Below are 21,461 nucleotides of genomic sequence, written 5' to 3'. Positions count from 1 at the left end.
CAGTTGGGAACCGTGGGCTCAACTCTGGTCGTAAATTGAGGACTATCAATTACATAATTGCTGGCACCAGCCTCAAGGGTTTTTCTTTCGACAGTAACCTCAAGCTATAGTTGACTTTATCTTTAAATATTTTATCTGTGCTTCTATTTTATTCTCACTATTGATTTGTGGCAGCCGCTTGTCCTAATATGGTTTAATTTCTATGCCTCTTTTGTCCTTTTGTTCTTTTTTTTTTTTGTTATTCTTAAAAGTATCTACTTAAAGGTTTCAAAAACCTTCCCCATACTGAGCTGACTTACACATCGAGTAAAATACAACTTGGTTAAACAAAACATAAAACAGTGCTGTGCTTCCAAGGGTTAAAGGACGTTGGTATCTGAACATAAAACCTTGTTTTAACATTTACATTGTACTGTGTTTTACTAATCTGGGTGAAATGTTTATATTGCTAGTTCATGTACGGATATGCCCTACACTAAATAAAGGATCCAGACAAGCAAAGCTTACAACCGATGTTTTTTTTAAACAGCAGAGACCCTGATTATAGAGGCTAAACCCCAAATTATATCACAAATTGATCCTGTCACTGATGCAGCCTACAACAACTTGCCTGCGGAAGTTGTGAATGCTTCAACACTGGAAATTTTTAAGATGTTGGATAACCCTTTGTCTGAAGCGGTGTAGGATATCCTGCCTCGGCAGGGGGTTGGACTAGAAGACCTCCAAGGTCCCTTCCAACTCTGTCCTATTCTATTCTATTCTATTCTATTCTATTCTATTCTATTCTATTCTATTCTATTCTATTCTATTCTATTCTATCTTAACTTGCAGGCAGAAATTTTTCAAATTTGTGGGCTGTTAACAATTACCTCAATTCATGAGGTAAATTTTGGCTCATCACACATTATAGGTACAACTTCTCCAGTGTTATAGAGCTGATCGGTGGGTAGAGAGCATCGGCTCTGCATGAATGACACACATTTCAAACTCATCTTGAGCAAAAAATGAAGATAAAACAGCCTTGGTGTGCATATTCTGGAGAGAGAGAGAGAGAGAGGCTCCAGCACGAGCCCAGAAGTTTGAAATAAACTTTTGATCCCCATGACCGACTGACTTGAATCCTGCAAAAAATGCTATTTTTCTGATCCAGATTAACAATTCAGAGAAACTTTTTTTTTTCTTTTGGCCTAAAACAGCGGTCCTCAAACTTTCTAGCTTGGTAGCGTGTTTGGGGAGGGGGGGGATAGTTAATTGTGAATTGTAGCCGCAGTGGTGGTATTCAGCCGGTTCTATCCAGTTTGCACGAAGGCCCTGTGCGCGTGCTCACATCTGCGAACCAGCAGCGAAGGTACTGGGCATACCAGGACGGCATGCACAAGTGTGCGCCGTCCATTTGTGTGAGCAGTGTGCGTGCGTGCAAAGGTGGTCACCGATCACAGGAGGGAAATTTCATATGCGAGGGCAAGCAGCTGCCGCTTGCACAAGGGGAGATTTGCACACATGCATTGTTCTGAACAGGCCGCAGCCTGGTAGTGGGCCAGGGGTTGGAAACCCCTGGTCTAAGAGATGAAATATTGGGCTTGACCCATTAGAACCAGTTGCTATTCAGTGACGGCCCATGTTTTTCTATAACAAGCCACAACTCTCGATTTATTGCAGATAAACACCGATTTGTCCTAAAACCTAAGAAGCAATAGCTACGCTTGTCTCATTAAAAAAAATGAGACCTCCCCCCTCACAAGCAGGAAACCAAATCACCACTATCTTTTTTTTTAGCAACCCCATAATCCCTTCCGGGGTTAGAGTCTCAGCAACTGAATGGAACTAGCAGAGTGTTTTAATGGCCAGATGCCTTTCCTGTCGCCAATGCGGAGTTTTGTTCAACAGATATATTCTCTGTGTGCCCAGGGAGAGAAATATGTGCCTCTACTTAGGATTGAACTCACAGACTCCTGATTGTGAGGGCGAGAGGTCCACCTCTAGGCCACCGCACCACTCCAAGCAAGAGCAACCAAATCCTTGGATGAAAATCACGTCCCATATATGCTGCACAAAGTATTTGTAATTTTGATTTAACAAGCCCGCCCAAAATACATAAAGGAGCCACATTCTTGTGAATGTGTATCACCATTTATTGTTCTTCAAGAATTAGGAACTGAACAGAGGAAACTGTCAGCAGAAAAAAGAAAAAGAAAAGAAAAAAAAAACATTTTCTTTTCAGGCTTAATTTGTTTCGTTTCATTTTGTTTTTTTTAAAACACTGTGGTTTCGAATCCTTTTCAAAAAGGACATTCAAGTATCTTTTTTTAAGCAGAGGGCAGTCATACAAAAATGTTTCATCTTTTTTATATAGTTTCTTTTTTTAAAAAAAGCAAGTCTACATTTTTTTTTCTGCACCCTTTTTGCTTTGGTAAGGCCAAGCCATGGATATAAAACTGGTACGCAACATAAAAATGAATCCGTCGGCTTCGACTCGGAGGCGCCGCGAATAAAACGATCTGCTTTCCACACACCCCCAACCCTCATTTTCCCCCAAGAGACGCACTTTTAAAAGACAGAGAATCATTACCGTTCAGCTTATAAGATCTCTGCCTTTAAAAGTTTTTTTTATATATATATGTGTGTGTATATATATATATATATATAGCTCTCTATATATATCTTTTAAGTCAATGAACCCCCCCCCCCCCCCCGCCGTATTCCACTCCAATTCCTTTGCGGCAGTTGTTTCAACCTATCATACAAGGCTCTGAAGAAAAACCAACCTAAAAATAAAAATAATAACAACAACATCATAGGGGATATGAAGCCTCTCCTCAAAAGATAAAGGGACACGTCAAACAATGTTAAAATTTCAACGTGTCGACAAAGGGGGGGGAGGCGGGGGAATGAAATTTGCGACTGGGTCGGGGGTGGACTTACCAAATTAAATTAAATTAAAAAAAAAAAGCTTTCTAATAGAAAAATATGATCCCCTTCCCCCATATCCCTCCCCCCTTCTTTTAATACTCCTCGCAGGCACATTTGCTTTTCTCAAAATTATGTCCTCCGTAGGACATTCAGAAGTCATCTTTTCCATATACAGGGAAGGTTTTTCTTCAACACTGAGGAGAAAAAAATAAAATAAAAATAAAGAGAAACCGGGAGGCGGGATCGTGCAGGCAGAGGTGACGAGAGAAATGAAAAGGTTTGAGGGGAAGGGGGGGGATTACCTTTAGCAGCAAAATGTTCAAAGTTCCAACCACTATCAAATTAACGGAGATCTGGCAATATATTGGTTTAAAAAAAAAAAAAAACACGCACACGCACGCAGACACACACACACACACACACGCACACCCCCGAGGGCTGTGCCGCCCCGATTTCGCGTCGTTGGCTAAACCGAACTCGGCTGTTTATGAACCCCCAACGATGAAAATGGAGGAGTCTCGTTTTTTGTTTTGTTTTTTTCAGAACCAAAAAAAAAAAAAAGGAACTTGCTAACTGAATCCCACCCACAATGCTATCGACTGCCGATGTATCGCTTAAAAGTTATGTACAAGAGAGTTAAGCTGCGTTTCGCGGTGTGGTGCCTCTTTTTCCCCCTTCCGCCTCGCCCAGGAGGTTCCACGGTCCTTTGTGGTGGCAGCAGTGGCAGGCACTGCGTGGGCCCCAACTCGGCTTCAACTCCCCACGGTTTTGGCGTTCCCCCTCGCCTCGATCCGCTGCCTTGCTCTCCGCAGTTGACCTCGGCGTGCGCTGCCAGGGGGGTGACCTCAGTGATCCGGGTGCTGCTTGTCCCTCATCCAAGCTTGGATTTGCTCTTTCAGCTCAGGCACTAAAAAAAAAAAAAAAAAAAAAAAAAAAAGGAGGGGGGCAGAATGTCAACTCTGAAACTGACCTGGCTGTGGCCATTTTAGGGCTTCAGTGCTGCCACAACTGGAGCTGTGGGAAAGGGAGGGGAAAGTAGAGATAGCTGTGGTGCTGTAGACAAAATAAAATACTTTTTCTTGGGACCCAAGAACATTCCCACCAGGTGTCTAGGAGGAGGGGACTGGAGTCATTTACCAACTGGACTGTATCCTGATTGGACTATGACTGATTGTTTGGAGAAAGTGAAAGAACTTTTACTTTTAATTAGCTGAAAACTGCCGGAACATTTAGAGTCGGTTTTCACCAGCTCGTTCCAATATGACATATCCAAGAAATCTATTCTTTGAGGAATCCTTGGAGTTTTGATTGCTATGTGTGTTACTTGGAAACCTGACACAGAACCCTTAAAATCCAAGAATTATTATTTTTTTTTTTAAATACACTGCAGGGAAGAGGAATGATTCACATATACCACTCCCCCATGCGCTGATGATGTGATCGAGCTGGTTTGTGAGAGGTCTCCACAGGAGGAGAAACAAGCTGGGAGAATACCCCAAACCGTGAAAAGATTATAGTTTTCAAAATTGCGCGATGGGTTTGAAAACCCCCCTCTCTCCCCCAACTACCTGGCTCCAGCATATTTTCTGTTAGTGTCTGGCGATTGAAGGGATCCGTGGAGGAGTTGAGAAGGTGCCGCAGAATGACGGAGCGATCCATGATAGTTCCCGATGGCAACCGGACTGGGTCAGTCATTAAGGTATCCATGAGTGGATCTGAAGAGACACAATCAACTTGTCAACTGAGTTTTAAAGGTAGTAGCTCAACAAATAAACCGGGCCACACCCATTATGGATTTAAACCAAGGATCCCCAGCTCAGGTTTGTGGACCGGCACTGGGCCGCAGCATGCCAAAAATCCGGCTGCGCAAAGTGAAGTCCCATTCGCGGGATGAAGGCAGCACACGAAACCACTCCCCTTCTGGTCCGCGGAAAAACCTGTCTCCGCAGAACCAGTCCCTGGTGCCCCAAAGGTTGGGGAGGGGCACCGATTTAAACAAGTGATTAAAAATTACACCGCCTTCTTTTATTCATTGGAAATTAGTTCACTGCATCCCGACAAGGACTTGACTTACCTCGGAACTCATCCGGAGCATCACTGTAGTCAATTTCGGCGCGGGCGTTCTTGGCAACGATTTCGTCCACTTTCTCCGCGAGCAGCTTGAATTTTTCTATCGCTATGGTCGACTTGATGCCGGCTTTCCTCATCTTCGAAATCACCTCCTCAAATAGCTCCTTGCTGTAAGACCTCTGCAAAGCCAACCACAAAGGCTCGTCAAAGCCCGCCAAACCAACAGAACACCAGCTCGGTAGTCAGAAGACACGATGACAACTCGATCTCTCAACGCACGGACAGACTCAGCCAGAAGTTTCACTGGGGAAATTGTGAGCGCCTTAGACTAAGCTAAATCCAAAAACTCCTGGAAGTTTGGTGTTCCGACAATTAGCCATCAATGGACACATTGAGATAAACCACATTTACACACCGCTCCAAAGAGGCAATTACAAAAGCTAAGAAGGAAACCAAAAGTTCAAAATGCCTCCACTCCCAACAACCAACGTCCAGATAAGCAGGGATTAACCCCAGACGAACAATCAAGCAGAAATCAATCCCAGGGAAACCAAAATGATATTGTTTAGATTTAGATTTGTTTAATTTAACTGTTTAAAGCCTACTAAATATATCTAGATCAAGTCTAACTGACTGGCTATATCGATCTTGAAAATTATTTACTCTTCTGCAATCAGATGCTTTTCCAAGAGCAGACCAAATGCTAGAACAGATCCATTTTTGTAGTTTGGATTGTCTTGGAAGTCTAGCTTTCTAACCACAAATCTGAACTCTTGCCCTTATTGTACAGTCAGAAAGACACACTGCCTCGAGGGCGCTGTTCTTCCTCCTAGATCAGGGGTCAGCAACCCGCAGCTCTGGAGCCGCATGTGGCTCTTTCATCCCTCTGCTGCGGCTCCCTGCCACTCAAAATATGCATCACAACTGACAATGTGCGACACCCACTGACGCGCAATTTATTAAGCTTTTCGATCCCCGGTAAACCAATCATGGATAAATCCAAGAAAAGAAAAAATTCAGAATCTTTAATTCAACTCCATATGCTAGTTTTGTGGCCACTCAGGAAATAGTCAGGTACAGGAAGAGTTTTGTGGCTTCTGGTGTTTTCTTTTCTGTGGGAAACGGGTCCAAATGGATCTCTTGAGTGTTTAACGTTGCAGAACCCTGTCCTAGATATTTTACCATGCTGAAATAAACCACTCTATATGCCTTACATTCATTCTTGTTTTAATTCGCTGTTCTGGAGAGAATGGAAAGGGGAAGATCACTGGTGTAAGCATCACCCAACAACTCCAATTTCTGACAATTCAGCATCGACCTGAGGGGCCAGGAATGTGTTGTTTTCGGTGGGAGTTGTGTGCTCCACACAAGGAAAGGCTTAGCTGTTTGCCAGCATTTCAGCACACGCCACAGAGATCTCTCTAGGATTCCACGAAAAACACACCAGCTAAAGGAGATTCATTGCCAGCCAGGAAGAATTCAGTTAGAAAGAATCCATCCCTCAGCTGAGTTTGAGCAGTTCTTGACTTTCCTTTAAGGAGTTAACTCCTCAGACAGCTCTTCTGTAGACAAAGCTATCCGAATCATCTTTGGCTGTCTTCTTAGGTCAGTTTGCAAAAAGCTCCTGCAGGAGAAGGAAGCCAGAATCTGCTGGGAGCTTGCCAGCTAAATGCAGCATTGCTGCAGAAAGGCCCGCTTAAAGTTGTAACGCACCCAGCAAATCCACCACCACCCGCCACTGGGAAAAAGGGGAAAAATCCTGGCCGGCTTTAGAGGATGCTGCAGGCGAAACATCCACGCAACCCAGCGTAGGGAACCGAAAGGATTCGACCTTCAGTTCATTTTTACTCTTCTAAGTCTCAGCTGGCGGAAGGAATAAATCAATCTGAGCTGGGCAGGGCAGGGCAGGGCACGCCTGGCCGTGACTGCTCTCTACTCCATCACATCTGCCCGCTTCCAAAAGCGATCCAGATTTATCTGCAGTGCAGTGAATCCTGACTCAAAGCACCGCAGCAAGGAGGAAGTGGGGGGAAGAAAGAGTGTGTTCTTTGAGATTCGTCACGATAATTGGATATGTTCCCAATCCAATCGGAATAGAGCTGGAAGGGACCTCGGAGGTCTTCTAGTCCAACCCCCTGCTTCAGACATTTCAGACAAGTCGCGGTTCATTCTCTTCTTAAAAATCTCCAATGGTGGAGCACCCACAACTTCCGGTGGCAAGCTGTTCCACTGATCAATTGTTCCAACTGTTAGGAAATTTCTCCTTAATTCCAGGTTGCTTCTCTCCTTGGTTAGTTTCCATCTATTGTTTCTTGTCCTGCCTTCTTTGGTGCTTTGGAAAATAAATTGACCCCCTATTCTTTGTGGCAGCCCTTCAAATACTGGAATACTTTCCCCCTCTTGTGCTAAAGACATTCCATGATAACAAATGAAGTATAGCATAGGGCCGTGATGGCGAACCTATGGCACATGTGCCACAGGTGGCACGCGGAGCCATATTACTGGGCACGCCAGCTCAGCTCTGGGGCGCATGCGCGCGCCGGCCAGCTGATTTTCGGGCCTTCTGGGCCCACCAGAAGTAGGGAAACAGGCTGTTTCCTGCCTCTGGAGGGCCTGGGGTGGGGTGGGGAAGGCCCGTTTTTCTTTCTTACCTGGCTCCAGATCCTCTCTGTGTATCTGGGAAGGGCGAAAACAGCCTTTCCCACTCCCTTGGAGGCCCTACGGAGGCTGAAAGGGCCCATTTCCCGACTCCCGGTGGGATAGGAAGTGATGTTTTTTCCTGTCCCCAGCCTCCAGAGACTCCTAGAGAGGCTCCTAGAGACTCCTAGAGAGGCTCCTAGAGACTCCTAGAGAGGTTCTGGAGGCTGGGGACAGCAAAAAATGTCACTTCCTGTCCCACCGAGAGTTGGGAAATGGGCCCTTTCAGCCTCCGTAGGGCCTCCAAGGGAGTGGGAAAGGCTGTTTTCGCCCTTCCCAGATACACAGAGAGGATCTGGAACCAGGTAAGAAAGAAAAACGGGCCTACCAGGCCATCATGTGCCAGGAGCGGGGGGGGGGGAGCGCACGCATGCGCGTGGGCACGTGCGCGTGCAACCCTCCCCTGCCCCCCCCCTCTCCTGGCACGCGATGGCAAAAAGGTTAGCCATCACTGGCATAGGGTCACCCAAATAACCCCCGTTGAGGAAAAGCAGAGATTTGAGGAGGGGGGATATTCATAATGTATCAGCCACACCCAAAATGCCTGGCCTGAAAAACTTAAAGAGGAATTGTTAACAGAATCACACTCTCTGAAGGACTGATTTAGTTTAAAAGTATATAAGCACATAAAGCGGATTTCAGAACATGCGTAATCCAAAACTACTGTAATATTATACCGTGTTTCTCCAAAAAGACAACCCACCTTGAAAAGAAGCCCTATCACGTTTTTGAGCGCATGCGATCAAATTAAGCCCCACCCACAAAATTAGCCCTAATTAAGATCCCACCCATCCCAGGGTGCAGGAGATGGGGCAAGGCACATAGGTAAAAAATAAGCTAGGATGGGGATGGGGGTGGGTGGAGTGCCCTACTTACCAGGCCTCACACACCCCGACGCCTGCCTCTCCTTCTTCTACAGCTGCTGCTGCAGCTGTTGCTTCTGCAGCCGCTTGCCACCACTCACACGCATTGCCCCGGCCTCTGTTTTGCCTTCAGATGCCTGCCGGAAGAGCCTTGGTGGTGCAGCAGACTAAAGTGCTGTTAAGTAGCACCAGCGGCCTGCAATTACTGCAAGTTCAAATCTCACCAGGCTCAAGGTTGACTCAGCCTTCCATCCTTCCGAGGTAGGTAAAATGAGGACCCGGATTGTGGGGGCAATAAGCTGACTTTGTATAAAAAATAGAACACCGCTTGGGGGGGGGCGAAAGCCCTACTAAGCAGGTATATACAAAAAGTATGAAGGCTATTGCTTAACACATTGTAAGCCGCCCTGAGTCTCCGGAAAAGGGTGGCATATAAATCAAACCAATAAATAAATAAATAAATAAAATTTGAAGGCGAAAAAGAGGCCGGGCCGATGTGTGTGAGTGGCGGCAAGCGGCTGCAGAAGAAATGGGCCAGCAGCAGGCTCCTGCTGGGCAGGGCTGTCGGTGCCACCGCCACAAGGTGAGTCAATAATTCAGCTACCCTGTTTCCCCGAAAATAAGATCGGGTCTTATATTAATTTTTGCTCCAAAAGACGCATTAGGGCTTACTTTGTGGTTAGGTCTTATTTTTTGGGGGGGAAATACGGTACTAAATGCAGCCATCTGGCTGACAATCTTAACTGGGGCTTATTTTGGGGGTAGGGCTTATATTACGGGCATCCTGAAAAATCATGCTAGGGCTTATTTTCTGGTTGGGTCTTATTTTGGGGGAAATACGGTACTAAATGCACCATCTGGCTGACAATCTTAACTGGGGCTTATTTTGGGGGTAGGGGTTATATGACGAGCATCCTGAAAAATCATGCTAGGGCTTATTTTCCGGTTGGGTCTTATTTTGGGGAAAATACGGTACTAAATGCATCCATCTGGCTGACGATCTTAACTGGGGCTTATTTTGGGGGTAGGGCTTATATGACGAGCATCCTGAAAAATCATGCTAGGGCTTATTTTCCAGTTGGGTCTTATTTTCGGGGAAACAGGGTAACGCCAAACTATTCGTCCTCAATGCCCCGAGCTCTGATTGTTAAATCACAGAACTGGAAAAAGTATTTAAAACAAACCAAGATGGAGGTGATTTGGCACCGTCCTAAAGAGATAAGCCGATCATATTGTTTCACTTCAAATTTTAATCCCCCAGAGGATTTTGCTCAGCTCCCTAAAGGGATAGGTGGGTTTTCAACACTTTTTGTCCCACGGGCAAGTAGTCCTCGCTTAGCCACCACAATTGGGACCGGCAACTTGGTCTTTAAGCCAAGCAATCAAGTGAAACCGCAACGGGACTTACGATTGAACTTCGGCTTTCCTTTGATTTACAGACCTACAAAGGTCATAGATAGAAGGACTGCTTATTTTTTAACTTTTTTTAAAAAGTTATTTTTTCATGATGATTGTGAATGGTCACAAAACGAGGACTGCGTATTACGGAAACCTTTTGAGTGTCAGCAAAGGGTTTCATGAATCCTGCCCACTCTCAAAGTTCCAAAAACTAGAGACGAGGTGGTTCTGCCTGGATCGTAAAAGTGTCTTCACGCTTTTTACCTTCTCAGCTAAGACCTGGAGTCCATCCCCACTCTCACCTGGTCGTCCGCGATTGCTTTGGCAAAACGGGCACAATCCAGCTGCAAGTAGATATCTGTCAGTTGATCCAGAAGCTTCTTTGGTTCAAAGCCGTACTTCTCGGGGTTTTCGACTTTCAGATCGCGGCATTTGGGGCCGCACAGCTGCTGAAGGTTGAAGTTCAGCATCGCAGCCAACCGTGGTCCAAGCTCCTGCAATGGGAAATCGCAGCGTGTAGGTGTTGGGAGAGAAGGAGCAGTACAAGAAGCCGGTAACCAGAAACACAAACCCATCCAGAGATGAGATTCAAATACTGTTACTACCGGTTTGCCCAGCACCGGAAATGTGAGTGCGCGCCATCACAAAACACAGCAATTCACTCACACGTGCTGCCCATGCATGCCTGTGATGTCAACAAACACAGCACTATAGGAGGGATTGCGCCCAGGGGGGACCCACACACAGGTCACCACTACCGGTTCGCCCGAACCGATCCAAACCAGCTGAATACCACCTCTGAAGCCTTGTTTGGTCATAGTCCTTTGCCCATCGAGTTCAGCCAGTGTCTCGATCCGAGGGTTACAACCGGAGGCGACTCCTGGGAGAGTTCTATCGATGTCAAAAAAGGCTTGTCCTTGGATTCAGAACAGCTGGGGGTTCAGACCCCCAAAGGCCATGACACCGCAGGAGATTATCTGGAAGCAAAGCCGAAGCTTCCTCCGCGCCAGAGGTGGGATTCAGACGGTTCTGACGTACCGGTAGCTCTGACAATCAGCTGAGAGCGAACTGGTTCGCTCCGACGAACAGATGAGCCTGCCCGCCTGCACCTGTGCTACAGTGGTGGGTTGCTACCGGTTCTCCCCGGTAGTGAAAACCGGTAGTGGAAATTTTGAGTAGTTCGGAGAACCGGTAAACACCACCTCTGCCTGGCCCCGCCCCCCAATCTATTCGCTGCCTCCCGACTCCCAGCTGATCGGCTTGAAGAAAAAAATCAGGGCTCACTTGACAAAGAAGAGGGGGAAAAAACCAAGAGACCATCGCTTTAAATTGAGAAGCCAAGAAGCCTCCCAACTGATCGGCTAGAACCGATCCGCTCCTTGTAAACCGCTTAGTGGTGGTAGATTGGCAATTGAGGCCAAGCTGCCTGAAAGCAGTTTCCAATGCTCTCGGTGGTGGCAGAGCGGCAAAAAACTGTTTAAACTCTTGCTGCGGCGCTTCAAGGGCCGCCCTACAGCTGATCAGTGGTAAAAGGCAGTGTGATGGTAGACCAGTCTGCTCCAAAAACAAATGGGTAGACCGGTTCACTCCAAAAACAAATAGGTAGACCGGTACGGCTCTGCAAGCAATTAAAAGCCTGGTAGACCAGTACCTCTGCTAAATCCTAAATAATTGTCACATGACCATCAAGCCACGCCCACAAAATAAGCCAAGCCCACAGAACCGGTAGTAAAAAATTTTAGAACCCACCCCTGCTGTGTTACCAACCTACCTATATTTCTTTTGTTTTAAGCCCAGTTGATTGGCGCGGCAGAGCGGATTGCCACATCTCAGCTGTTTTACTCATTCTGGATTCAGTAGAAGGTAACTTTTGATCGTAATGAGCATGCGCGGAAGCGTGGGTTTGGCACGCGTGCGAGCGAAGCGCACGTGCAGCGAACCGGTTGTTACCACTAGTGAATCCCACCCCTGCGCTCCGCGCTCCCGATACTCACAGGCCTGAGGAAAGGCTTCTGAACTTGTTTGGTGAGGATATGAAACATGTCAACCGTTTCTGTGGCCAGAGCCAGATAGGAGCGTGAGACTCGCTCGTCCTGGGCCAGCTGAGACTGCCGAGCCTGTTGCTGATCCTAGGAAGGAAAGAGCCAAAGGAAGAATATTTATAACCTGTATGATCATTATCATCTGTAAGCCACCCCGGTAATCAGGTACGGCTGTGAGGGTTGGACCTTCAGGAAGACTGAGTGCTAAAGAATGGATGCTTTCGAATTGTGGTGTTGGAAACTAATCAAGGAGAGAAGCAACTTAGAACTGGGGAGAAATTTCCTGACCGTTAGAACAACTAATCAGTGGAACAATTTGCCTCCAGAAGTTGTGAATGCTCCAACACTGGAAATTTTAAAGATGATGATGGATAACCATTTGTCTGAAGTGGTGTAGGGTTTCCTGCCTGAGCAGGGGGTTGCACTAGAAGACCTCCAAGGTCCCTTCCAACTCTGTTATTTTATGCTATTCCTCAGCAGGGGAATCACTAAAACCCGAGACCCAGCTCACCCTGGGGAGAAGATCCCACTGCTCCTTGTTCTTCATCTCTTCCTGCACTTCGTGGATGCGTTTGAGGGACTCTAAACTCTCATCCAGCAAGAACGTCGTGTCGTTGATCAGCATATTGATATAGCGAACAAACTGCTTGCCGGAGCTGGAAAGGGAAAGGGGAAAAAAAAAAAAGACAATTGGATGGATTTCTTAGCTCTAATAGATGAGGAGGAGGAGGAGGAGGAGGAGGAGGAGGAGGAGGAGGGCAGGCTGATCAATCTTGAGAAATGTGGCCCCCGATCCCTGCTTAGTAGTTTTTAAATTCCCTGGCATCCATTTTTGCCTTCCGCAAAGTAGGAATAAGAATCCCTCAGCCTGTTGGGAAAATGCTTCGCACTAGCAATAGCACTTAAGACTTATATACCGCTTCACAGTGCTTTTACAGCCCTCTCTAGGCGGTTTACAGAGTCAGCCTCTTGCCCCCAATAATCTGGGTCTCCATTTGACCGACCTCAGAAGGATGGGAAGCTGAGTTAACCTGGGAGCCACTTGGTCAGGATCGAACTGCTGGCAGTGGGCAGAGTTAGCCTGAAATACTGCGTTCTAAGCACTGGGAAGGAAGGAAGGAAGGAAGGAAGGAAGGAAGGAAGGAAGGAAGGAAGGAAGATAGCAATAGCACTTAAGACTTACATACTGCTTCACAGTGCTTTACAGCCCTCTCTAAGCCATTTACAGAGTCAGCCTCTTGTCCCCAACAATCTCGGTCCTCATTTTATCAAACTCGAAAGGACGGAAGGCTGAGTCCACTTTGACCCTGGTGAGATTCGAACTGCCAAACTGCAGCTAGCCAGCAATCAGCAGAAGTAGCCTGCAGTACTGCACTCTAACCACTGCGCCACCGTGGCTCTTAGGATGGCCAAAAAAAAATCAAAACCCAAAAACCAACCCACCTCTGTGTGGTACAATCGCTATAAAACAAACTTTTCCACTGCATCAGTTTAAAAATGATTGGCCTTTCCTTAAGAGATGCATCCAGCCCAGATAAGCAGTGTCCCATCCAGCGTCTTTTCCATGACGAGCGGCCCGTCCAATCCAGAACAAGCTTACATGTAAAAGGGTTACACTCACTTGAACTCTTCCATGAAAGTCCCGTGGTGAGCTATGTTCTGCCACAAGCTTTTGAAGATGGTGCTGATGTGATAGCGGATCGTAAATTTGTCGTAGAATTCGCTGGTGGCCCCGGTGTGCTCCACGTCTTGAGGGGGGGAAAAAGGGGGAATAGAAGAGTTGTATAGTCTCCACGCACCCTGAGGATGCCAGGTTAAGCAAGAGCGGCCACCTTCGCACAACACACTAAGCTAGTTTTGTGGCCTGCTGGCGGCCAAGGGAGGTGGCAGCAGAGTCGGACAGTGAGGAGGTTGGGGAGGAACGTGGGCCAGTCCTGGGGGCTGGGGAAAGCTCGGACGAGGGCTCTGCGTGAGAGGAAGAGAGGGAGTTAGACAGCAGTGAGGCAGAGGAATAGTTGGAGCCCGTTTCTAGTGTGCTCATGCACAGAGCTGCCAGAAGACAACTCAGAAAGAAGGGTCGACTTGGGAGTAAAGCCACACCTTGGAGGTGATTGGCCCCTCTCACAGGAAATAAGAGCGAAGGGGGAGTGGGCTTTCGCAGGAAACAATTAGTCCGTTCCATGACTCTGAGAGACTCTGTGCCAGGTTTTGCCTTGTGCTGCGGTTGGAAACAAGTTACGTGGCAGCTTGCCAAACAAGATAAGGTCTGTGTTAATAAATATTCCTCTGAAAGACTGCTTGGACAGGACTTGCTGACTGTGAATGAACGTAATTCACAGTCGTGTAAATAAAAGAGGTTTTGCCGGGACCAATTCCTGCCTCCTGCTTGTTAAGGGAGCCTAGTTCAGAACAGCCAAAATGAGCCTTGGGGTGTCAGCGAGTTGTGGGAACTCAGTTGGTTAGAGCCGTGGGAGCTTAACTGGTTAGAGCCATGTTTCTCAACCTTAGGAACTTTTAAGATGGGTCGGGATTCAACTCCTATGCTGGCTGGGGAATTCTGGGAGTCGGAAGTCCACTCATATCTTAAAAGTTGCCACAATCGAGAAAGGAGTACAAGAGATACAGGCAATCCTCGGCTTACAACCGCAGTCCAGCCCGATATTTCGGTTGCTAAGCGAGACATTTGTTAACGGAGTTTTGCCCCGTTTTACGATTTTCCTGGCCACAGTGGTGAATTGAAATCGCCGCCGTCGTTGAGTTAGCCACACGGTGGTTAAGCGAATCTGGCTCCCCCACTGACAGAAGGCCGCAACTGCCATTAATACGAGTCAGTCGCCAAGGGCCAGAATTTTGATCCCGTGACCACGTGGGACGCACGACGGTCCTAAGTGTGGAAAAACGATCGTGTCAATTTTTTTCCCCAGCGGCGTCGTAACTTGGAACGGCCGCTAAACGAAACAGTTGTTAAGTCGAGGACTGCCTGTACTGTTGGTACCGTGCATGGCTCCCTTGCCCGAGCGGCACAACTGGGTGCAACATCCATCCAGGGCGTTCGTTCACCAACCTGTGTAAAACTTCATCAGGGAAGGAACCAGCAACTTGACGGACAGCGGGTGGTTTTCGATCATTTCGAAGAACTTCTGGGTCCGGGGTTGGACGGCTGGGTTGGTCATGAACATCACCTCCACCAGCTTGGCCACCAAGTAAGGGTTCCGGATGTAGTCCTGGTTGCAGAGCATGATCACGAGGAAGGTCACCAGCTCCTGAGTGCAAGGCTCGTAGAGTACCTGAGGCGAGTATCTGGAAAACGGGGAGAGGGAAGCGGGATGAAAGGAACGACGGAGGAAGGCTCGGCAAGGATTAAATGGCCAAAGCGGAAAGAGATGGCATCCAACCCATAATAAGAGCAATAGCACTTAAGACTTATATACACCACTCCGCAATGCTTTTACAGCCCTCTCTAAGACGTTTACAAGGTCAGCCTATCCCCCCCGACAGTCTGGGTCCTCATTTTACCGACTTTGGAAGGATGGAAGGCTGAGTCAACCTTGAGCCGGTCAGGATTGAACTCCTGGCAGTGGGCCGTTAGCCGGCAGTCAACCTGCTACAGTACTGCATTCTAACCACTGTGCCATCCAAGCATGCATGCATCTCTCTGTGTCTCTCTCCCCCTCCCTCTATCTATCCATTATCTATCTATCTATCTATCTATCTATCTATCTATCTATCCATCATCTATCTGTCCATCCATCCATCCATCCATGTAATCTATTATCCATCTTTCTCCATCCTCTCCTATCTATCTATCCATCATCTGTCTATCCATCCATCCATTCATCCATCCGTCTATCCATCGTAATACCTTTCCCCGAAAATAAGATCCAACCAGAAAATAAGTCGAAACATGATTTTTCAGGATGCTTTTAATATAAGCCCTATCCCAAAAATAAGCCCCAGTTAAGATCGTCAGCCAGACGGACGCAATTAATACTGTACTTCCCCCAAAACAAGACCTAACTGGAAAATAAGCCATAATACATCTTTTGGAGCAAAAATTAATATAAGACCTGATCTTATTTTGGGGGAAACACGGTAGTACTTAAGACTTATATACCGCTTAATTGTGATTTACAATCGTCTCTAAGTGGTTTACAGTGTCAGCCTATTGCACCAACAACCTGATTAGAAGCAAACCTGGAGAAATAGGCTGCCAGTGTTGGCCAAACGGCTAAGGATATCCCCCGAAAAAGGAGGATTAGACTCCTTGCTTTTATTTATTTTTATTTATGAATGAAATGTATACGCCTCCCATCTCTCTATCCGGAGCGACTGTTCAATCCAAAGCATTGTGGTTTCTCTCCTCAAAAGGACAACTTCAATCCACAAGAAATGAAGTAAGTTTTTTTCTTTTTACTTACTGTACAATAAAAAACAAAAATTCCGCAATATCTTCCACGTAAAACTCAGGCATCGCTGCAAAGACTTTCGGGACATCTGGGTTTAAAGGCAGTGTTATGCTGCAGATAGGACAGAAGAAATCGTTTGAGGAAAAAGATTCGCTTAATAAACAGCACGACCTACGACTGTAATTCCAGGCTTAATTACATTTCTAAATTCGAGGACTAACTGGAGGGGCATTTCAGCGCAGAATTTAGATCTGAGCACAGAGGTGCACCATCAAATGTTATCCCTCTGACAACAGAGACTTTATCTCAGGGGTTCCGAACCCCAGGTTTGTGGACTGGCACCAGGCCACACCATGACAAAAACTGGCAAACAAGCGAAGCCCCGCAGTGGTGGGTTGCTACTGGCTCGCACCGGATCGGGAGAACCGGTAACGGTGGCAGTAAGAGGCTCCACCCACCCACCTGGATGCTTCTGTGCATGCGCAGAAGTATTGCGCCCACAAGCGAACCGGCAGGTTTTGAAACCGGCCCCTGATCCACGGGATGCAGGCAGCATGTAGAATCACAGCCCCCTCACCGGTCCAGAGAAAAAACTTTCCCCATGGAACTGGTCCCTGGAGCCCAAACGTTTGGGGTGGGGGAGCCCTGCTGTTTTATCCGATTGGGCTTTTAGATCCCACAGTAATCCAGTCCAGCAAAGGATGGGATGAAGACCGTAAGGCACGCAAAACTCACTTAGGGTAGGCAGGATCAAGAATCCGTAGCAAGAGCTGGATCACCACGCTGTAAAAGTTGAGGCACCTCCGGAGAAAATTCTCATCTAACAGGCCGGCGTCTGCGCAAGCTTTGCATCGCACCAATTTCTGGGCAGGGACATGACGAGAGTCAAAATGAAGTGACACAACCTAACAAGTCATGAAAAATAGCCTCCCACCCCCACCTCCCTTAGCTGTTCTGAGCTATGCTTCCCAAGAGCATGAAGCAGACTCCTTGCCCTGACAAAAAAAAAACCTTTTTATTAAGTGACTGTGAATTCCTCTCATTCACATCCAGCAAAGTCTTTCAAGGGAGAATTGACAGTCACAGACCTTAGCTGACTTGGAGAGCTGCCAGGCCGATATCTTCAAAACTTGGCAAGAAGACTCCGAGAGTCACAAACCAATTAAGCGAACTAATTGCCTCCTGCAAACTCCCCTCCCCTTTTGCTCCTCTTTTATTCCCTCTGGGAGGGGACCTTCATCATCCACCTGTGGCTTTACTCCTGAGTCGACCCTTGTTCCGTAGCTGTTCCCTTCTCCTGGCAACTCTGCGCATGCGCACATCGGGAACAGGCTCCAGCTGTTCTTCTGCCCCACTGATGTCCGACTCCGAAGGCAGTTGATAACTGTCAGACGGCCCTGGCCCTCTCTCTGCCTCTGACGCAGAGCCCTCATCAGAGCCTTCCCCAGACTCCAGGACTGGCCCATGTTCCTCCCCAACCTCCTCACTGTCCGAATCTGCTGTCAGCTCTGCTGGCCGCTGGCGGCCCACAACAGTTAGCCACGAACCTTGAGTTGGGTTTTGCATCGTTTCAACATCTCTCGATGCCTGGTAGCTAGGGGAGAATCCTTCCACTGACTTTCGTTATTCTTCAAATCCTCCACGGTCCTGTGGAAAACCCAGAAAGTGTGAGTGGGGAGCAGAGGTGGGATTCCCTTACCTTCCCTGCCGGTTCGCAAATGTGAGCGCGCTTCGCTCGCATGCACCTTCTCTACGCATGCGCACGGCCTGCTGTACATGCTCTTTGCTTGCACATTATGTACAGACGGGTGGGCGGAGCCTCCCGCAGTTGTCACTACCAGTTCGCCAGAACCGGCTGAACCCCACCTCTGGTGGGGAGGATTTGAGTAATCAGGACAAAAGCATCGGCGCTCAAACCATTGCAAGAGGAAAACCTGTGTAAACCAGCCAGGAAGAAATACAAGGAGTCCTCGACTTACAACCGTTCGTTTAATGACCGTTCAAAGTTACAACAGCACTGATATAAGTGACTTAGGACCGTTTTTTACACTTTTGACCATTGCAACATCCCCAGGATCATGTGATTTAACATTCGGATGCTTGACAACGGATTCATATATATGACAATTGCCGTGTCCCGGGGATCACATGATCCCCTTTTTGCGATCATCTGACAAAGCAAACTCCACGGGGAAACTCGGATTCATTTAACAACTGTATTACTACCGTATTTTTCGGAGTATAAGATGCACCTTTTTCCCTCCCTAAAAGAGGGTGAAAATTCGGGTGCGTCTTTTAACAGCCTCCAAAATGGAGGTTTCAGAGGCTGAAAAAAAAAAGCAAGGCGCAGAGCTCACAACCAACGCACCTGTTGCTAAAGTTCACCTCTGGGAACAGCTGATTGAGGGTATTCCGGGAGGCCGATCCCCCTGCCAATTGGCTTTTTTCTTATTTTCCTTCCCAAAAACTAAGGTGCGTCTTTGTTAAGAAATGGTTATTTGTCTAACTAGTTGGTCAGGCAATATATAAACCAGCAATGTATGTTTGCAGTCAGAAAGGTATTCTATTGCTTTCCCTTCCCTTAAAACCTTTATTTTCATTTGTATTTTAAAGGATAACCCCAATTTTTTAAAAAATATAAGAAAAAAAAAACTGGTGCGGTTTTAATTGAAAAGCAATTTGTGCGAATTTGGGATGGCCGAAGCATTTATTTGCATTTATTTATGATCAGGGAGGGAATTGGGAGGCTTCTGGTTTTTTTTTTTTTATTGCTGGTACTTTGTTTTAATGGCTTTATTTTGGGCCAGCTGGTTAACTCACAAACCAACTGGCCTAAAATAAAACCATTAAAACAACACACCACCAATAAAAAAACCCAAAAGCATCCAATTCCGTCTTTGATTATTTGCAAAACAAGAGGTGTGTGTATGTGTGTGTGTCTACAGTTACACAGGGCATATTAGACACCCCTGCAGATTCGGCTAACACTGCACAGCTTCCAAAAAACCCTTCCAGATCAGAAGTCGGAGTTTTCTTTCCAGCTTTTGACTTCTAAATGAAAAAGTCTTCAACAAGAGATTGGCTGGCCAATGCTTGAAAGGGTTTTCCGAGCCCTTCTGCTTGGCTTGTTTTAATAAAGCTGCGGCTACGTTTGAGCTTTACAATCTTTGAAAAGCAAAGGGGGGAAAAAAGGCGTCTCTCTTTTCGAAAGATTCCAGCGCAGGCTTTAAAAGACGCATCATCAATTTCTAGGTTCTATCCTATCTCAAGACCTAAAGTGGACACCTAACGTCATCAAAAAAGCACAACAATGTTCTTTCTGCGCCAACTCAGGAAGCTCAAACTGCCCAAGGAGCTGCTGATCCAGTTCTACAGAGGAATGATTAGAGTCTGTCATCTGCACCTCTATAACTGTCTGGTTTGGTTCTGCAACCCAACAAGACAGGCAGAGACTTCAGAGGATCATTAGAACTGCAGAAAAAACAATGGCTACCAACCTGCCTTCCATGGAGGACCTGTATTCTCCACGAGTCAAAAAGAGGGCTGGGAAAATATCTACAGACCCATCACATCCTGGACAGCGCTCCATGGCTTAGGGCCGGGGTATTTGCGAGACCGCCTTCTGCCGCCAATAGCCTCCCACCGGCCGGTTCGCTCGCACAGAGAGGGCCTCCTCAGGGTGCCGTCGGCCAGACAGTGCCGGCTGGCAACCCCCAGGGGGAGAGCCTTCTCTGTGGCGGCACCAGCCCTCTGGAACGACCTACCCCCTGAGTTACGCACGATATCAGACCTCCGGACTTTTCGTCAGGCCCTAAAAACACACTTATTTCATCTAGCTGGGCTGGCTTGATCCCGTCCTCTCAGTTTTAATTGATTCGGTTTTAATTTGGGTTGTTTTAAATTATTTGGGCCAAAATTATTTAATTGTTTTTAAATTGTTTTTTAAATTTGGTATACAATGTTTTATTTTGGCTGTGCACCGCCCTGAGTCCTGCGGGAGAAGGGCGGTATAGAAATAAAATAAATAATAAATAAATAATAATAATAATAAACTGTTTCAACTCCTACCCTCAAAACGACGCTATAGAGCACTGCACACCAGAACAACTAGACACAAGGACAGTTTTTCCCCCGAACGCCATCACTCTGCTCAACAAATAATTCCCTCAACACTGTCAAACTATCTACTAAGTCTGCACTACTATTAATCTTCTCATCGTTCCCATCACCCATCTCCTCCCACTTAGGACTGTAACTTGTTGTTGGTATCCTTATGATTTATATTGTTTCCTAGTATGATACGATTGCTTATTTGTTCCCTATGACTATCATTAAGTGTTGTCCCTTATGATTCTTGATGAATGTATCTTGTCTTTTTAGGTACACTGAGTAGCATATGCACCAAAGACAAATTCCTTGTGTGTCCAATCACACTTGGCCAATAAAGAATTCTATTCTAGTCTATAAAGAAAGCAGGAAATCTATATGACATAACAAATCCATCTGCTTTTCTCTCCTTCCCAGGGTTCTCTGAGGGACCGCCCCCCCCCTCCTTCTCTGCTGCTTATCCCTCCCCACCCCCATGTTCCTCAGCCGGCCTTCTGCTCTCACAAGGCCATCTATGCAGGCGTACTCTGGCCAGGTTCTGCCAACTGATTACTCAACCCAGCTTCAACAATGAAGCTATTTGGCAAGCTCTAAAGAGGCTTTTTGATCCTGGCTTCCCGCACAGAGACTATACCCACAATGCATGAGCTCACCGAGAAAAGACCGCCTTCGCTACCTCCCACAGCCATCTGGAGTCGCCAAGCCATGGCGTGCCAAGTTCATCTGGGCACACCATGTTCCCATCACACACATCAACGCTGCCCAGAGCTCCGCAAATGCCAACATCCCTGGGCTCGAGGCAAAAAAAAAAAAAAAAGGCTGGCACGCCATTACACCTCGCACGAAGCTCCCTTCTGCATACAAATTAGATCACTCTTCCTTCCCTTCCTCCCTCCTCTCTTCTCGCTACATAAATAACCCAGGATTTCCTAGAAGGGCCTTTTCTCCACCTCAGCCGCTTTAAAAGG

At 46.9% G+C, this 21,461-nt stretch overlaps 1 protein-coding gene across 1 annotated transcript in view; it reads right to left on the bottom strand.

The window, feature by feature from the left end:
- Positions 1–2,131: 2,131 nt before the first annotated feature.
- The window catches only part of UBE4B (ubiquitination factor E4B), a 57,285-nt gene continuing 37,955 nt past the window's right edge, over positions 2,132–21,461 (bottom strand). Inside the window, 11 exon segments of the mRNA XM_070956325.1 lie at positions 2,132–3,817; positions 4,479–4,625; positions 4,985–5,159; positions 10,241–10,432; positions 11,933–12,067; positions 12,492–12,636; positions 13,602–13,728; positions 15,045–15,280; positions 16,399–16,497; positions 17,122–17,249; positions 17,934–18,033. Coding sequence (XP_070812426.1) covers positions 3,756–3,817; positions 4,479–4,625; positions 4,985–5,159; positions 10,241–10,432; positions 11,933–12,067; positions 12,492–12,636; positions 13,602–13,728; positions 15,045–15,280; positions 16,399–16,497; positions 17,122–17,249; positions 17,934–18,033 — 1,546 coding nt within the window. The 3' untranslated portion in view covers positions 2,132–3,755.

The sequence above is a fragment of the Pituophis catenifer genome, unplaced genomic scaffold (assembly GCF_029215685.1).
Source record: "Pituophis catenifer annectens isolate HBS135680 unplaced genomic scaffold, rPitCat1.0.hap2 SCAF_18, whole genome shotgun sequence".
Classification (NCBI taxonomy): domain Eukaryota; kingdom Metazoa; phylum Chordata; class Lepidosauria; order Squamata; family Colubridae; genus Pituophis; species Pituophis catenifer.
The sequence above is the reverse complement of the archived record's forward strand: the minus strand, read 5'-3'. Positions and strand labels throughout refer to the sequence as shown.